Source organism: Scardinius erythrophthalmus, assembly GCF_964197995.2.
Source record: "Scardinius erythrophthalmus genome assembly, chromosome: 2".
Classification (NCBI taxonomy): domain Eukaryota; kingdom Metazoa; phylum Chordata; class Actinopteri; order Cypriniformes; family Leuciscidae; genus Scardinius; species Scardinius erythrophthalmus.
This window is the reverse complement of record NC_138222.1, coordinates 1,041,536-1,061,583: the sequence shown is the minus strand read 5'-3', so window position 1 is coordinate 1,061,583 and position 20,048 is coordinate 1,041,536. Positions and strand designations below refer to the sequence as shown.

Genomic DNA, 20,048 nt, shown 5'->3' with positions numbered 1-20,048 from the left:
TATCCGCCGGATGGTTTAGTGCAGGCGCTAACGGATCCAAGGATGTATCCCGTAAATTACCCCACAAATAATGCCCAGAATGGCACCAAACTTCTACAGTAGTACAAATAGGTTCTGTACTCATAAAACAAGGCATTGGAAAGTTTGTAAGTTTCACACTTGCCTGACGGCTAATGCTACCGCTAACCCGGATGTCGACGTCACTTCAGTGATTTGAGAAAAGCCCGTAAAAGTCCTGACAGAAAGTGATGCATAAGGATGTAGTGTAACAATGAATTATTATTTTTTCCGAAGTGTTAACAACTTAGTGTTAACTAATAATTGTTATAAACTGGTGTTTTGTTTAAACCACTGAAGTGACGTCGACGTCCGGGTTAGCATTAGCATTAGCCATCAGGTAAGTGTTATTTAAATAAACTCCTGATGTACTTACAAACTTTCCAATGCCTCGTTTTATGAGTACAGAACCTATTTGTGCTACTGTAGAAGTTTGGTGCATTCTGGGCATTATTAGTGGGGTAATTTACAGGATACAGCCTTGGATCCATTAGCGCCTGCACTAAGCCATCCGGCTGATATCTCTAAATAAGCTCTAACTTTAATAATGTTCGACCAAGGGAAAAAGGCTTCTGGGGGGTGTTCGGCTCGAGGTCATGGTGCAAAGGACCCTAGGTTGATTTTACTCCGAACCATCCCTTTAAATATTAGAGAAAGACATAAGAGAAACTGAAGGGACATCAAAATACTAACATAGCAATACCAGTGGCTCTTATATTACATTGCAATACATTGCATAACCCAGCAATCCACAGACAGCATTGACATATTTCAAAATATACTTTTGTCTTTGTGACGGGGGGAAAAGGGGACAATGGAAACATTTCTTGGAAAGCTATATTTTTGGTGGTTATGGAATACATTTCTGGTTTCTTTGACTTCAGGTACTTTCATGCCCCAGGTTTTTTTTTTTTTACATTTATTTTTGTTATATGGAGATTACAATGAATCTGTCTCGGAAACTTTTTTATAATGCAATTATTTTTTATTTTTGCTACTTTTCAAATGCATTTTCTGTATAAAAATTGTTTACTTTTGTACCAGATCCAGACTATTAATCTTCATCTATGAAAATTCTTCACATAAGTTTGAAGAACTACATGTTTTAAAAAAAAGTTCAGAAACATGACCCATCACAATATTTATTGTGTAAAAACTATTTAAAAAAATTGCACTATTTTACGACACTCACTGTTGTGGCATAATTTCCACTACATTGAACAATTTTGCTTCTAATAAAGTTTGTTTTCCTAATGTTTGTGTGGTGTTTGAAACAACAGTGATATGATAGGAAAACTTAAGAAAACAGAGATAAAATGTATCATGTTTAGTCTGATGAAGAAGATAGGCATTGCAGATCAAAGTAAAAGCGTTGTTTATTAAATAAAGTCAATTTAGGTAATCCAACTCAAAGAGAAAGTAAAAAAAAAAGTGTGCAAGCACAAACAATACCGGACAACTGAATGAGTGTAGGTGAGTAACGTCTCGGTTACATATGTAACCCTCGTTCCCTGAAGGAGGGAACGGAGACGTATTCGACGTGTCGACTGATTGGGATAACGCTTAGGGAGCCTGTCATCTTCGAGTATTGTTCAAACGAACCAATGCACATTGGCGTGCGAGAATTGCATCACACGCTCTGCCCCGCAGTACGGGAATAAATACGGAAGCGAATGCACGCACCAGTTGTTTTTCGCTGAGGAGCCGAGTGGAGCCCGGAGTCAGCGGGGGTCCAGCAATAGTGGCGATGGGACTACGTCTCCATTCCCTCCTTCAGGGAACGAGGGTTACATATGTAACAGAGACGTTTCCTGTCAGTTTGGTCACGTTCGATGTAGTCAACGTGTCGACTGATTGGGATCTCTATTAAAACACCACTAGAGCTGCCACCTTCCAGCGCCTAGACAAATGCCTCCTGACCCCCCGCATTATTGAGGCGGAGATAGGCCAGGGAAGTCACTGCTGTTACACAAGACCACTGGGAAAGTGTTCCCCATTCGTTGGAAGAAATACGCTGCGGAAGTCACATCCTGCCCGTAGGGAGGTAATATGTGTGGGTTACACATATGGACTGGGCGATTTACCGAGCAATACAACATATGTCACTGAGGTGGCTCTAGCCTAACAGGGGGAGACTCAACTGGTCGGTGACAGCAGAGCAGGCTCTAGCAAAGGGTAAGACACGGGCTTGCCGCAGGGAGCCGTACCGTGGAACAATACACATATGGGATCACAACATATGGACCCAGCCTAGCACAGGTTCCATCAGTTGATACGAGTGGTAGGCCTGGCATTGGATGCTCCGCCGCGTCCGTTGCCGAAGGGTGTGGAGGAACTCAACAGGGTTCAGCTAAAGAGGAACTCTACTGGAGCAAGAATGGCGCACATGTACAGTCCATAGGAGGGGAATGGCGCAGCAAGCCTACACTTCGAACTGGGCTTACAGTGAAACTGTGCTCATGTGAAGGGAGCCCACGGGAAGCAACCGGCTCGACACATAGGCTATTTTTCTAGTGAATGTGTTGGTGTCGTCCAGCCCGCAGCCCTAAGAACATCTGTCAGTGAGGCACCCTGTGTCAACGCCCAGGAAGGAGCTACACTCTCTCTTTGGAGAGGCTCACCACCCAGGGGTTACGGTGCACCTTGGAATATACTCACCAAGATGATGGCAACCACTATCCAGTGGGCCAACCTCTGTTTGGAAACAGCCTTCCCTTCTGCTGGTCTCCGTAAGAGACAAGAGCTGGTCTGAGGTCCTGAGGCTTTGCATTCTGTCCAGTTATAACAGCAAGGAGCGGAAGGGACAGAGAAAAGCCAGGGCTGGGTCTGCCTCCTCCGGGGCAGCGCTTGCAGGCTCACCACCGGGTCCCGTTTTAAGTGATAGGTAGGAACCTTGGGCACATATCCAGGCCGGGGTCTCAGGATACCGTGAGATTGGCCTGCCTGAATTCCAGGCACGATTCGTCGACCGAAAATGCGTGCAGGTCCCTTACCTTCTTGATAGAGGCAAAGCAAGCAGGAGAACTGTTTCTTTAAAAACAGGATTTTTAACTCTGCCACAGAGACTGGTGGTAGCTGGCTGGGCTTCGCTCTGTGACTTGTGTGGGGTGAATCTTGACGATGGTGTCTTCGTCTGCTTCGTCTACTGTGAATGAGGCGCAAAGTTGATATACTTCCCCAAGAGTCCAACTGGGGTCTCCTTGGGGCATGATGAAGTGGATCTCGTCATCCAGCCCGCACCTAAATCCCTCCATGAGGCAGAGGTTCTTGCAGGTGTCTGATGTTGTTAAACTCCTCCATGCAGTCCTTCAGACATCTGCAAAATAAAAACAGTCCTTCCTTCCATCATCATAAATGCATTGTTCATTAAACAAGTAAATTCATGTAATCCAACTTGAAAAGGACAATAGGAACTAGACAAACATGGTGATGATTAAGGGGAGTCCATGAAAACTGATGAGTGGCGGGAAACTGAGGAACAAAGGAAACACAGGAAACAAGCAATGGATGAATACAAACTAAAAGTCCATGAAAATACATTAACAGAATCGTGACACAATGTTACTAGTAAACAAAAAATTCCACATAATTTTAAACATTATTTAATGTTTAAATTTTTGTGTGTGTGTGCATTTAGGATAAACTGTGAAATTTGCCTTAGTAAGACAAAGCAGTCATCCATTTTATTACAATTTACTGAATTTAGAGTATACGCTGTTAAACATTATTAGTGGACATATTTAAATAAGCTAATGAAAGGGTGAATAGGTTTTTTTTTTATCTTACAAAAGTGGCCATAGTTTAAGAAAAAAACAAAAATGTGCCACTCTCACATGTCATGTTAGTTGTATTTTTTCACCTTGTCTTTCATTTCCTTCTTTCTGATGTTTTATGCCATCTCAGGGACTTGTCTTCATTGGACTCAGTTCTTTCTTACCCTCGGCAGGAAACAGGATTTCCCACTGCCCAAATTTCAGACCTCTGAAGCGTGTAACTCTCGTTTCCTTCTTGCTGAGCTTCATGTTCTCCAGAATTGCCATTGTGTTTTCCATCCAACCAAATCAGCATTTTTTCACATTTCAGAGACAAATAACAAGCACATTTCAATGTTTTTCTCTTGAATAGGCAACCTTTGTACTTCAACGTCAATTGCACAATTCTTTAACCTGACTGGAATGGCAGGCATGGCTCACAAATCAGCCAAACACTTTATGTACCAATGCTTGACATGATTACTTGATTACTTGTGCACATGTGGGGTTGGGGGGACAAGCAGCTCATTAGAGATTTAAAAGAGTGTGCGTCCACTTCCACACGACTTCCCGAGAATGACACTTCTCTCGGTCCACTAAGTAACTGAACACTGCACTTTTCGACCTGTTCTGACCTCCTTACTCTAGCACTCTCAGGAACTCTTTGTCTACTCATGCTTCTTGACACTTCCACATATTAACATCAATAAAGTCAAGGTCTTTGACATTGTACAGGTACAGCATTGTTGCAGTTACAGATGAAAAATGCAGGATAAAGATGCATGTTATGCCACTGCATCAGAGAGTTGCTCATCCCCTTCATCCCCCCAGACAACCAAATCTACACTCCCCCAACCGCATGACAGGATACAACAATTTAACTGGGAGAAAGGTGTATATAAGTCTCACACACTTCAAACAGTCCATGCTTGGATTACTGGTTAAAGGACAAACATGAAGAAATGTGCCATTCCACTGTTTGTGTTGCTCTCTTTATTTGTTGCTTTACAACCTTCAATTCAAACAGGTAAGTCACTGATTTAATGTTTATTAATGGGAATGCCACAGTGACTTGCACTTATAAATAATATTTCCCTAGAATGAAATTGCATTGTAATACTAAATATTGTCAACATCACAACCAGTTATGCTAGTCATTATTTTCTCTAATGTAGAATTACCTTACTCTCTACTGATGGTAAAACGATATAATACGTTTCAGACGTATTCAAGTATGCACTGTGAGCATGCAATAAAGCTGCTGCCCTTTCATGGCTCAAGAAACTTAAGAGAGTTTGCATTTTTTTAAATCTCATTATGTGTGAACTTTGTCGCAGATGTTTAAGCAAACATTTCCCAGGATATTTAAAATTTGACAGCTGTTGACATGCATGTGGACAGAAAGTCAAAATGAAATGGTGTTGGATGAATTTGAGAAATTTCGAGTTCCTATGAATCGAGTTTGAGTGACTTTTTGATCACATACCTTTTTTTGCGTTAAAAGAGTGTTGATATTTGATATCAGGTGTCGGCCATTTTGTGAGTATATACGGTCTGTCTGCAGATTCAGGACTGTCTCGAGCTGTTGAGACCTTAGTCAAAGTCTATCTTTGTGAAACCGGCCCCGGGGATGTAGACACAGTCTAAGTCCTTGAACCCTAATCATATGATCCTCTGTATTCCTGTGTTAAATTCAGTTTTCATAAAAAGAAAGATATAATGACTGAATAATTTCCGTTGGTCTAATCTTTGCACCTGTTTGATGAAGAACAATTCGCTAGGTGGAGTTGTCACAAAAAAACTAGCGTCCTAGAAATGTGGTCCTGAAACTGCAGCCTGTGGTACTACAGGATTATACAATGGTGTCCAATTTCTGAGTTAACTTAATTTTTAAATTCGTCCTCTCCTCTCTTAATTGCGGCTTTTGATGCCCTAAATCCTAAATAGATTAAGTCTTGAGGTGATCTGTGATCCTGCACTATACTGGTTTTCGTCTTATTTTAGTAATTGATGTATTTTTTGGTGGAAAGTGGAGAATTTCCATCCACCTCAGTTACCAACACCTGTGTATACTGTGTATAAATATTTTGTATATATAAATACACACACACATGCATGTATATATTTAAGAAAAAAATCATTATTTCTATATAAAATAATTTAATATTTCTATATAATATAAATTATGTATAAATATATATACATGCAAATATTTCTTAAATATATACATGCATATGTGTGTGTATTTATACATACAAAACAATTATACACAGTACACACACTTATATTTTGTAAACACAAACTTTCATTTTTGAGGCGATTAATCGTTGCCCAGCGCTAGTTTTTATTTGGAAATGGTGTGTAAACGGTCCCTAAAATAGAATCCCGTTGCTCGTTGCTTGTCACGACTTATTAGGACAAAAACTGGAACATGGAAGAGATACCTTTTATTGTGTATTGCGTCTGATTTAGACATGGTGTTGGCTAATTTAACAACATTACATTGTTATGGTTAACGCTTTAACACAATTGGAATGGTTACTATCCCTAGTTTGCCTAGTAATGTGGATCTTGAGGAGCAGGATTGGTTTAGATAAATAATTTAGAGCCCTTTCTTGCACTCAGCGCAATTGACTTCGTACAGTGACGCATGTATCATTCCTATTTTGCTCGTGACGCACAGCGGACTTTTCCCTCCACAGACGCACGCCGGTAAATTAGGGAATGAACTTGCGCTCCCGGGGGCGGTTCAGCGAAAAGAAGCGGCGTGTTCCGGCGCAAACGTTCCCTGGTGCTATTTTGCAGTTTCAGAAAACAATTCCGCCACTGACCAGGAAAAAACGAGTCTAAAGTCAGTGGCGCGTTATTCAGATGCTATTTTAAGGGCGCATGCTTGGCCATAATGTAGCGTGTGCACAACACACACACACTTTGCTTCTCTCATCTACACAGAAGCAGCAGTTCTCATTTTTGCAAACCATACATAATAACAAGGAACAATATTCCACACGAGGGAAATCATTGTGGTGTCCATGAAGATGTGAAAAAATAGGCATAAATCTAGCTTACACATTTACCCAAATTATCATACGCCTGTTTAACCGAAGCTAATCTGTGTGTGTTTCTCCATCCCCAATGTCACTTCTCTGTGTTTTACGGCCCTGACGAGAACGTCAGTCTCCTCGGCTGTGAACCGCTCCTGGCAAATCCGCCGTTATAATAGCAATCCGCCATGGAACAAGCACGCCTGCTCTTAAAGGGAATGTGAGATGTCGCTCTGATTGGTTTATTTCACGTTACGCCCAAACCACACCTATGAGTAATGAAGCGACTTCAGACCAACCCATTTTAGATTTGCGTCGGCGCAAGAGTCATTTATCCCGCCGGTATAATAGCAACAGCGCCCAAGACCCGCCCACAAAGTTACTTGTGTTTCACGCTTGATACTTGCGTTTCAGATCGTTAAAATAGGGCCCTAAATGAATGAAGTAGCACCAAATAAGTTTTCCTGGTCTGAAGTTTGTATTCAACACAGTCTTTTCCTGTTCTAATTTTCCCTCCATTCAGATACCAGCTCCTTCCTTATCTACAATGCGGACCACAACAAATGTGTGAATGCAGTGAGCTCTACTGTCGTACAGGTGGCCGAGTGTGACGTGTCTTCCGACGCTCAGCGTTTCCGATGGATTTCCTCTTCTCGAGTTATCAGCCTCTCTTTCAAACTCTGCTTGGGGGCCCAGGACATCAAAGACTGGGTCAAGATTCTGCTTCTGCCCTGCAAAGACCTCAGTACTCTACAAACGTGGGAATGTAAGAACGAGACCTTGTTTGGCTTGAAGAGCCAGCCGCTGCACCTGAACTATGGGAATCAAAATGAGAAAAGTATGATGTTGTATAAGGGAACAGGCGTTTGGAGTCACTGGCAAGTTTATGGGACCAAGGAAGATCTGTGTTCTCGTGGATATAAAGGTATGAGCAAAAGTCCATTAAGACCTTATAAAAAAAGAGTTACTGTTAAATTCACATCTAATTTTCCGTAACACTTTACAATAAGGTTCATTAGTTAACATTAGTTAATGTATTAACTAACATGAACTAATGAGCGATACATTTGTTACAATATTTATAAATCTTTGTTAATATTAGTTACAGTTTTTTTCAGTCGCTAACAAGCGTTTGTCCAATCAGTTGTCACATTTTCAAAACTCTAAACACAATTAGCACAGCATCGGTCTTTTGTGGCCATACCATTCACACATTTCTTGTCGTTTTCACACAATATGCAGTCAGTGAACACATTTCCACAATGCTTACATTGTCTTAACAGACAAGCTATACCTCCCAACAAAATGATGGATTGTTTTTGTAGTATTTACAAATGTTAACACACAACATCCCACAATAGCAAAAACAATATTCCAAACCTTAGATACAGTATGGACTGCATTTATTTATTTACCATTTACATGAAACTTTTACCATTTTTGTAAATTTCATGATTTTAGCAAAATGTGATTTTGATTGCTAGCAAAATGTGTTGCTTTTGAACAATGTCATGAAGAAACAAGCTTTTCTTCCTGGAGTAATGATGCTGAAAATTCAGCTTTTCATCACAGGAATAAATAACATTTTACACAATTTATTACATGACATACATATTTTTAAACAGAAATCAGTTATTTCAAATTGTACTACAGTAATATTTCACAATATGAAAGTTTATAAAATCCTCTGCTTCTGCAATGATATCAGTTCAAAAACAGTATCTCAGTGAGAGAGTCAAGGAGCTACAACGACAATATGTCCAGGTATAGTATATTCAATTCAATGTCCAGTTCTATAAGCTTTGCACTTTGCAAGTAGGTAACCTACACAGCAATAGGTTACAGTACAGTATAGTATACAGTAAATGACATGATTTACATAAACTTTGTTTTGAGAATTATGGAATTGGAGGCCAACCAGGCCCCTCATGAATTCATATACATAGATGAGGCAGGATTCAATCTGGCCAAAAGGCGTTGACCTGGACAAAATGTAATGTGGAGGTGGAAGGTTTATGACCATCAGCCACATGAGCAGATGTCCCTCCTTGAAGTCATGGATGCTGGCTCCAAGGGTGGATCCGACATACCAAGCGGTTTTATCCCAGGTGCATCGCCTTGGATGATATCAGATGTGATCTTGATGAAAACATGTGGCCTAACCCTGAAGATCGCAGAGATTAGATACAGTAATTTTATGTTTTTTTTTTGCTGTTGTTTTTTTGTTCAGAATGCTCTTGTGTGTTTCATGGATATTTTGTTCACTGTAAGCAACTGTAAAACTTTTTCTGTTCTATCAAACCATGTTTCTACTGTACCTCCTGTAGTAAACAGTAAAGGAATAAAAACTGATTTGCTTTTTACTGGAATGCTTATGAATGTGAAAGTACTGTACATGTGGACAGTTCCCAACCAAGAATTTAGTGTAAAATGGTGGATTACACGTTTTGCATGCAAATACCTGTAAAACTGAAACATAAAAGTCTGTGCAGTTTTAGTAATGTCAACAATAGCCAGGATTTTGAAACCTGGTGTACTTTGATTGACTGCATGTACCTTGTGAAGTGAAAACAAGTGTTATTCTTTGACAGAAAAATTTAATTTTGAGTCAGATTTCCAGTGTTTTGGTAAAGTTAGTGTGTGCGCAGAGAAACATGTTTTCTGTTTTGAAATGAAGAGTTAGTATATATTTAACAAAATGTGTTTTTGAGAAGACAATTAACCATTTGGCCAATTGTGTTTTGTAGGTGTGAGTCTGTGTTAAGAGTTTAGAAAAAGTATCTTAAGTATGGGTAAGCGCTTGTTAGCGATTGAAAAAAACTGTAATAATAATACATCTGTTCATTGTTTGTTCATGTTAGTTCACAGTGCATTAACTAATGTTAACAAATAAAAATTTGATATGGTAGACCATAATACACTCATCTCTCGTTTAAAAAATTGCATTGGCCTTACAGGTACCACTCTTGAATGGTTCCGGGCCTTTTTAAGTGACCGTAAGATTTCTGTTCGTATTGGACAACATACATCCTCCACTGTTCCTTTGACTTGTGGTGTCCCTCAGGGTTCCATTCTTGCTATAGAATGATATATTTGCTGCCCTTGGGTTCAATCTTTCATAAATATGGGATTTCTTTTCATTTATATGCTGATGATGTCCAGTTGTATCTCCCTTTAAAACTTAATGATAAACATGCAATGGGAGTTCTGATTGACTGTATTCAGGAACTTAAATTATGGTTAACAAATAACTTCTTGACATTAAATGAAGACAAAACCGAAGTGATTCTGTTTGGGCCTAGTGATGCTTTTAATGCCAGCACCTACGACCTTGGTTATTTAACCCAATGGGTCACCCCGTGTGCACAAAAATTTAGGCTTTCGATTTGATTCTGGGCTTAAGTTTGATAAGCAGATCAATGCGGTAGTTAAGTCGTGTTTTTTCCATCTTCGTCGCCTAGCTAAAGTCAAATCGTTTTTATCTCTGAATATTTTTGAAAAAAGTATTCATGCATTCATCACTTCCCGCTTAGACTATTGCAATTCGCTCTATTTTGGGATTAATCGGTCATCTATGGAGCGATTGCAAATGGTCCAAAATGCAGCGGGCAGGCTTCTGACTAGCTCACGTAAGTTTCAGCACATCACTCCAATTTTGATCTCCTTGAAATGGTTGCTGGTTAAATCCAGAGTAGAACTCAAAATATTAACCCTAGTTTTTAAATCTTTACATAATGTTGCACCAGTCTATCTTGCTGAGTTGGTGCACTCACACAACTCTTCGCGCCCACTCAGATCGGGACATTTAGGAATGTTGTCCATCCCTAGGTCCAGATTGAAACACCGTGGTGATCAAGCTTTTTCTATTGCTGGTCCAACACTCTGGAACAAGCTCCCTGTAGCCATCCGAACAGCAACATCTTTTTTTGTTTTTAAATCTATGCTTAGATCCTATTTTAAATCTATATTTAAATCTATGCTTAGATCCTATCCTTGAACAGATGCTGTTAGCCTAAAATATATTATGTAGTTGTCTTTTATCCCTTTGTAAATTGTTATGTGCAGCACTTTGGTCGACCCAGGGTTGTTTTTAAATGTGCTTTATAAATAAATGAAATGAAATGAAATACAACCTTTGATTTTAATAACATATTAGTAAATGTTGAAATTAACATTAACTAAGATTAATAAATGCTGAAGAAGTATTGTTCATTCTTAGTTCATGTTAACTAATGAACCGTATTGTAAAGTGTTACCAATATTTATATAATGAATGTGATAGGTGAAACATTTCTTTCTAGTAATTGTAGTTGTTTTGATCAAACACGTAAGCCATTTTCTTCATTTCTTTATGTTCTGCAGAGACATATACTATAGGTGGTAATTCGTTTGGGAAACCGTGCCAGTTCCCGTTTAAATTTAACTCGAAGTTGTACGCGGAGTGTACAGTGGAGGGCCGATCGGACGGTCATCTGTGGTGCTCCACTGAGCCGGAATACGACATCGAGAAGAAGTGGGGTTTGTGTCCAACCAAATGTAAGCCAACAGCACAGAAACATCACTACTTCTCTTTTTCAACTGGATTGCATGGCATTTGTATGAATTATGTTTTTAGGGCCCGAGCACCGATGGTGAGAGCATCTTATTGTTTCTGCTCCGTTTATTATTTTATAATACATTTTAAGGGTGTTTTAGGACATTATAATGCATGCATGAATTCTTTTAAAAACCTTATAAGAATGCATCATCATCCCATGGATAATCATAACTAGGACTGGGCAATACACTGAATATTTGCGATATTAAAGCAATATCTTTGCTTACAATATAAAATTAGGCAATATCATAAATATTGTGATTATATTAAAAGTTACGCTTATAAAGACTGTAGCAAGTTGTCACTAAGTCTAAATTAGTTGATTTTGAAGTAAATTGTGTACTTTGAAACAGTAGCGTTTCTATTCAGATCATGTATTTAGCATGGGGTGCATAATCCCCTTTTTAAAAAATATTAAAAAATATTGAGATATATATCAATGTTTAGCTGTATCGCCCAGCCTTATTTACATGTATTTGAGAATAAAATAGCTATTCCTGCAGTAGTGAATTTATTACCTCCCACTATGGACTTGAGAAAGGGAGAGAGAGGAAGGAAGAGAAGATGAGAGAAATGCTGCTGTTGCTGATCTAGACAGTGACATTCCTTCATTTTCCTGTTTTCCCTTGAAAATGCAAGAAGGATAACTGGAAACTGATCTGCTGACAAGCACATCCTATAACAGACACACACACACACACACACACACACACACACACACACACACACACACACACACACACACACACACACACACACACACACACACACACACAGTGCCGCTGCTAGCCATTTTGGTGCCCTAAGCATAATTCCTTTATGATGCCCCCCACCCCGACCCCGAGAAAAAAAAAAACGTTTATTTTTGCCAGTTTAACTTTTTATTACCAAACATAACTCAATACCAATAACACAATAGCAGCATCACAGTATAAAACTTAAGAACACTAAAAAGAGAAAGTAAAATCTTCACAGCTTTGCTGACTTTGTAAACATACGGTATGTAGAATAGCTAACACACACTACACATTTGAAAGTGCAATCATTTCTTCAGTAAACAAAATAGCAAAATAAAAGAATTATCAAAATAATCCAGACAGGTTTTTCCCAAATTCATTGAATAAATTTCATTGAATAAATTCCCCTTTGAATAAATTACACTTATTAGACAAAATGTTCAAACAAAGAATCTTATAGGCTACCGGAAAAAATATATAAACATTTAAAACTGAAGGCATGGCAAAGGAGTTCTCCCCCTTTATTCCTTATTTATCAACTATTTGATCAATTTAATCTAATATAAAATAAAAGCATAATAGAATGAGGATAATAATATTATACACATAATATTGTGTGCAATAATGCACACAATTCAATGTTTGCTTTATATCATTCATAATGACATTTTATATTTTTTATATATATATTTAACAGGAATTGTTAGCCTACCATGTGCACTGCACTGACTGCTAATGTTAACTGTTACTGAGAAAGTATTAACCACCACCGTCACGTCAAAATAAACCAAACTACTGCTCAATATCTAAAGAAAGATAGTAAAGAAAGTAACAGCTAGCTGGCGTCAGTTATTTGTAAAATAGTTAATGTTTAACGGTAAAATCTCAATTTAGCTTGCACCGAAGTTACAAGTTATAATAACATGGTTTGCTAACCTTAACGTCAGCAAGTTCGAGGCGCTTTACGATTAGCAGCAGCACATGCAGCATATTTCCCTTATATAAGAATGATTATAGCCTACATGTACTTACCTGCAAGTGATGCACGGGCATCATCTCGCAGTTTCTTTTTATGATGTTTTATAAACAAAGTTCGGGAGGAGCACATTCAAATAATCAATCCAATCTACTCGTCATCAAACAATTATGTCTACCCTAATCAGCATGACAAGAAGTATATATATATCCACTCTGTCAACTCACCTAATACTCCGTGACAGTTTTCCAGCATCCCTCCACCACCCCGACTCCTCACTCTTGGCTCAATCTTTTACAGCCAGGAATACGGGGGGAGTACTCTGGGTTCGGGCCGAATACCGAGCCCGGAGCCCTCTCCTCGGACAGCACGCCAAATACGCATCTATTTCTATCTGACTTATTTGTAAGTGTGAACTAGTGAACTTTCTTTTCTCGAATCCTGACTCCTGCTGTCTTTTAGGGGCCATTTCCAAAAAAGTTGCCTACTGTCTGTCTGTCAAACTTCATCAGGTGCCCGCGCGAACAACCGGCACGGTCTATCTAACGGGGGATGGGGGGCGGGCGGGCGGTACTTTCTAGACTAGATCAATTAAATTATCTTGTTCCCCCTTTTTTGTTACATATACATGGCTAAAATATGCCTAATAATATTTCTATAGGCTAATGAAATAATATCGTCATTATATATTTTTTTTCTTTTCATTAGGCTATTTTGGTGCCCCCTCAGCACTTGGTGCCCTACGCACAGCGCGTGATGCGCGTGGTGGGAGCGGCGGCGCTGCACACACACACACACACACACACACACACACACACACACACACACACACACACACACACACACACACACACACACACACACACACACACATCACTGCACCTGCAGAAGCACAGCACACTGGGGTTAGGGCTCTACACAGGCATCATCACTACACACACACACACACACACACACACACACTTACCCGACCCCTAAACACATCTACCCATCAATTGTCCCCACAAGGATATTGTTATTGTCTACTGTAAGTTTTAGCTCTGTCTTCTTCTCCCTCTTCTTCTCTCTCTTCATATAGCCAGCTCCGGGTGGGACAGTGACCCGGTGACGGGTGTGTTGTATCAGAGAAACACACAGTCGGTTCTGACGTGGTATCAGGCGAGAGCGAGCTGCCAGCAGCAAGAGGCCGATCTCCTGAGCATAGCAGAACTGCACGAGCAGAGTTACATATCAGGTACACACACACACACACACACACACACACACACACACACACACACACACACACACACACACAAACACACATACACACACACACACACGCACACACACACACACACACACACACACACACACACACACACACACACACACACACACACACACACACACACACACACACACACACACACACACACACACACACATTTCTGTCAGGACCACTATCATTAAATACAGTTTGAATTGGCGGTATGGTTCTGTTCTGGGCAAGAACTAGCATGGATAAGAGCAGCAATAACCTTTCTTATGGTAAACAGAGCAGAACCAACATGAATGTATTGCAGATATCATTAATTAATTTTAATATACAACATATAGAGAATTTTAGTCTGATTCAGGGGGAATCAGAATGCCAAATCCTGACTGGAGACAGGTGGAGCTGGGGATGGATGAGGGTAATTAGCTACTGAGAAACGCAATAGCTTATATATAGGCGTCATGCTCCTATAGGTAGACGTGGATCAGCTGAGAATCACTGATACGAGCTTTACTAACGTGCTCAATAATCAAGCTACGCTTGATGATTATGAAATAATATGATACATAAATTAGCATTTCAATATACTGTATGCTTTATCCTTTAGGTCTGACGAATGTCATTGGCTCCACACTATGGATTGGACTGAACAGTCTTGACTTTGACAGTGGCTGGCAGTGGAGTAATGGACAGCCATTCAGATATCTGAACTGGGCTCCTGGTGAATAAAATCCCCTGCGCACAGAACTTTACTCATGCACCCATAAAAAGCAAGTCCAGTTTGAGTTGTGGAATTGATCAGATGCATGTTTTATAATCTTTAGGGCACCCGTCTCTGGAACCAGGCCTGAACTGTGCAGCATTAAATGCTGGTAAAGCATCAAAGTGGGAGAGTATGGCCTGCAGTAAGAAACTGGGCTACATCTGCAGCAAAGGCAATTCTACAGAACACACACCTCCCCCAGGTATGATACGAAAGGATACGATACGGTACAGTATGATACGATATGGTACAATACGGTACTGTACGATACGATACGATACGATATGGTACGATACAGTATGATACGATATGGTACGATACGGTACTGTACGATACGATACGATACGATAAGATACGGTACGGTACTGTACGATACGATACGATAAGATACGGTACGGTACTGTACGATACGTTACGGTACTGTACGATATGATACGATAGGATACAATACCATAGCATACGATACGATACGGTACTGTACGATACGATACGGTACTGTACGATATGATACGATAGGATACGGTACGATAAGATAAGATAAGATAGGATACGATACGATAGGATACAATAAGGTACCATACGGTACGATACGGTACTGTACGATACGATACGATACGATACGATACGATACGATACGGTACTGTACGATAAGATAAGATAGGATACGATACGATACGATACGGTACTGTACGTTACGTTACGGTACGGTACGGTACGATAAGATACGATACGATACTGTACGATACGATACGATAGGCTACTATACAATAGGATAGGATATGATACGGTACGATACGGTACTGTACGATACGGTACGATAAGATACGATACGATACGATACGATACGGTACTGTACGATACGATACGATAGGATACTATACAATAGGATAGGATGTGATACGGTACTATACGGTACTGTACGATACGATACGATACGATATGATACGATATGATATGGTACTGTACGATATGATACGATACGATACAATATGATAGGATATGATACGATAGGATATGATACGGTACGATACAGTACTGTACGATACGATACGATAGGATACGATAGGATACGATAGGATACGATACGATACGATACGATATGATACGGTACTGTACGATATGATACGATAGGATACAATACGATGGGATACGATATGATAGGATATGATACGGTACTGTACGATACGATACGATACGATACGATACAATACGATAGGATACGATACGATAGGATACGATACGGTACAATACGGTACTGTACGATACGATACGATACGATACGATAGGATACGATACGATAGGATACGATACGATAGGATACGTTACGATACGATACGGTACTGTATGATACGATACGATAGGATACAATACGATAGGATACAATACGATAGGATATGATACAATAGGATATGATACGGTACGATACGGTACTGTACGATACGATACGATACGATACGATAGGATACGATACGATACAATACAATACAATACAATACGATAAGATAAGATAAGATAAGATACTATACTATACTATACTATACTATACTATACTATACCACACAATACCATACGATTCGATACGATACGAAACTAAACGATTTGATATGATACAATACGATACGGTACCGCACCATACCATACGATTCGATTTGATATGATAAGATACGTTTGCGATACAATACAATATGATACAATATGATATGATTCCGATATGATATGTTTACGATACGTTTACGATACGTTTACGATACGTTTACGATACGTTTACGATACGTTTACGATACGTTTATGATACGTTTACGATACGATACGATTGGAATACGATACCATACGATGCGATACAATACAATACGATACCATACCATTATTTATTAATCCCCAAAGGGAAATTATGGCATTACAGCAGCAGAAACACACACAAACACACACACTCACACACACACACACACACACACACACACACACACACACACACACACACACACACACACACACACAAACCAATAAAATAAAATAAAACACAATACAAACGTAAAGTTCGTCGAGAATTTGTTTTACATTGGCTTGACAAAACCTTTGTCTGAAAGTTTCAGAAACTTCCTAACATGTTTTATCATTTATACTAAAAGCACAATTATTTTGTTGTGTTGCAGGTAAAGATCAGCCTAACTTCTGTCCCTCTGTGGCGTGGGTGCCGTACGCCGGCCACTGCTATCATCTGCAGCGCAGCAAGAAGACGAGCTGGAGCGATGCGCTAGCCGCGTGTCACAGGGAGGGCGCAGACTTAGCCAGCGTTCACAACATCGAGGAGCACAGCTTCATTATATCACAGACTGGCTACTGTAAGTGTGAGCTGTCTCCTATTCCATGTAGAAACACACAGACCAAACAAACAGATAAAGGTCTAGGGGTGCGATTCTCACTTCGGGTGCGATTCAGTCATTACCGGCTCAAAAATCTGAAATTTGAAATCGCTGGTGTTTCTGACGTCACAAACTACCTTGTAACCAATCAGATCAACGTGTGATCGTCAACCAGTGGATATCTGAGCTGAGTGAGTGAGTGGAGGGGGGCTCATTTGCATATTCATAGAACCACGCATACTAAATGAGGCAAGGGTGTCGAGTTACTAAGATATTTTAAGGCATGAAGAAATTTTTCTTCAAGGGAAAAACTTTTAAATATGTCATTTTGCTGATCAAAGATGAGTTCTCTTACGAGAGGTCTCTCGTGTTGCGTAAGGTTAGCTTACGCATCGGGAAAGTCTTCTTTCTTCGAGATCTGAAGCCAAAAAATTATCCTTAATTTTGTATTCATTGTCAACGCAGTGCAGCAGTCGACAGACCTAGGCAGGCTGTATAAGCGTGCTCATTGGCTGCTCGGTGGCAACTGCTTAAGCCTATCGGTGAGCGCTCTGAACGCGGCAACCAATGAGGGCGCTTCGCGCCCTCCACACCCTTCTAACCGCCAGAATGGGTGTGGCCAGCGTGTATATATTCAGCGCTCACAGGCTAAAATTCAGATTTTCTTGTCTTCAGCGACGCTCTTCGCATCGCTGGATCTTGAGAGCCGCCCCCGTTGAAACCAGCGATCAGCAAGCTTAGGACAGCGCCTGAGGAAGCCGGCCAACTTCGCCGCCTTCAGCCATCCGTGCCTGCTACGCTATCCGGCGACATATCCTTTACATTATTACTGTTACTGTGTGTATTCTAAAAGAGCACGAGGCGTTTTTGTAAAAAAACAACCCTGCGGGCTCGACTTGAAGCTTTCGACCAAGCTGTCGCTCTGCCTGTCCCTGCCGGGCCGCGCATTAAGAACACCGCTCGCAGCGACCACCGGAGACTGTTGTGACTGAGGAGCTCGCCGGAACCTCTCCCTCGAGCTCTCTCTCGCCCTCTCCCTCCCGGCCGCTCAACCGCCGGCTCTCGCCCGCGCCGCCGCCACGTCAGGAGATGAGGTGAATGTGATAGATACCCGTACTCTCCCTCTGTTCGAGCCGTGCAACTACGCCGCTCACAAGGGATGGCAGAAGCGGACGGTCTCGGAGCGAGTTTCCTCTCCCTCTGTTCGAGCCGCGCAAACTGAGCCGCTCACAAGGGATGGCAGGAGCGGACGGTCTCGGAGCGAGTTTCTTCTCCCTCTGTTCGAGCCGCGCAAACTGAGCCGCTCAGTGTTTTCGTCCCGCCGTGGCCTGGACTATAACCTCCATTTCTCACACATTTCTCAGTCCCCTCTTAAGTTCAGGCGACTGGAATTGTTACTATTGCAGTATACGAGCCTGTTATAAATACACGCTCGCCTGCAAGCAAATGCTGTCACAAGACATGATGACGCTAACCGCGTACTAATGTATTCTCCCCTGTGGCTCAGTGGCGGAATCCTAAACTGTCAAGCTAGAGACCCGGGTTCGGTCCCCGCTCTCGCGGCAGATAAAAATTTATGCTGTTCGCTTCTCCGAGCTCGCGGCCAGTCTTTCTTACTTACAGAAAGCGAACCCGCCTCTCGCACCACACCTACTCAGGGTGCTCGAGTATTTATGAGCGTCTAAACACGAGAGAAGAAAAGACGGTTAAGCCCCGCAGCTCTGCGGCTGGACCACCGTCGAAGCTTCACGCACTGTCAGTCCCCGTTGCCACGGCTACTGCAGCTGTTTACCTCGCAGTCAACGAGCCGGTATATCTACCCGCTCGCCTGCGCGCATCCCAGAGAAATTTCAAAAGAGCATAATGTCTGGTTGCACGGCTGACGCCGTATGCGTTTCTAGTACAGTGAATGTGCCCACGTTTCTGTGCTCACCCCTGTACACAAGCACTATACATCCCGTGTCTCTCACAGAGCCCACTCTCATGAAGCAGGCAAAAGCCGCTTTAGTGTTAGAAGTAGGTCACGTGTCCACTTCTCCGTGCCCACACCTACTCACTGCCCGCTCTGTCACACGGCCTCGCACGACCGGTCATGTTTTGAATGTAAGTCCTGTGCCCGCCCTCGAGCGCTCACACATACTAACTAACATTTTCGCCCCGACGCTGACATCGCGCGTCGCGCCTCACACTATATGTTCCCCGTCCAAAGTCACCGGGACACTGTGTGTAAAACGGCCAGCTATCGCTGCGTGCGATCCGCCGTATCTAAGCACTAAGAGCGCGCGCGCCGCGCCCGCCCCTCCGTTTCGAGCTCTCGAGCCCGCGATGCGCGGCGATCGGAGCCCGGAGGCCATTCTGCCCCTGGCTGCACACGCAAAAGCGTGGGAAGCTATTCCAGGCGCATCAGAACGGGTGCTAAGCACAGTAAAACAGGGCTATACTCTGCAGTTCGCTCGCCGCCCTCCGCGCTTTCAAGCGCGTATCGAGACCAGAGTGAATGT

The 20,048-nt window shown here is 41.4% G+C and overlaps 1 protein-coding gene across 1 annotated transcript in view; it reads left to right on the top strand.

Annotated features, from left to right (window-relative positions):
- Window positions 1-4,721: 4,721 nt before the first annotated feature.
- The window catches only part of mrc1a (mannose receptor, C type 1a), a 65,437-nt gene continuing 50,110 nt past the window's right edge, over window positions 4,722-20,048 (top strand). The window contains exons 1-7 of the mRNA XM_081347703.1: window positions 4,722-4,836; window positions 7,377-7,778; window positions 11,216-11,389; window positions 14,242-14,397; window positions 15,029-15,142; window positions 15,246-15,386; window positions 17,338-17,526. Coding sequence (XP_081203829.1) covers window positions 4,764-4,836; window positions 7,377-7,778; window positions 11,216-11,389; window positions 14,242-14,397; window positions 15,029-15,142; window positions 15,246-15,386; window positions 17,338-17,526 — 1,249 coding nt within the window. The 5' untranslated portion in view covers window positions 4,722-4,763. The remainder of the gene's footprint in view (window positions 4,837-7,376; window positions 7,779-11,215; window positions 11,390-14,241; window positions 14,398-15,028; window positions 15,143-15,245; window positions 15,387-17,337; window positions 17,527-20,048) is intronic.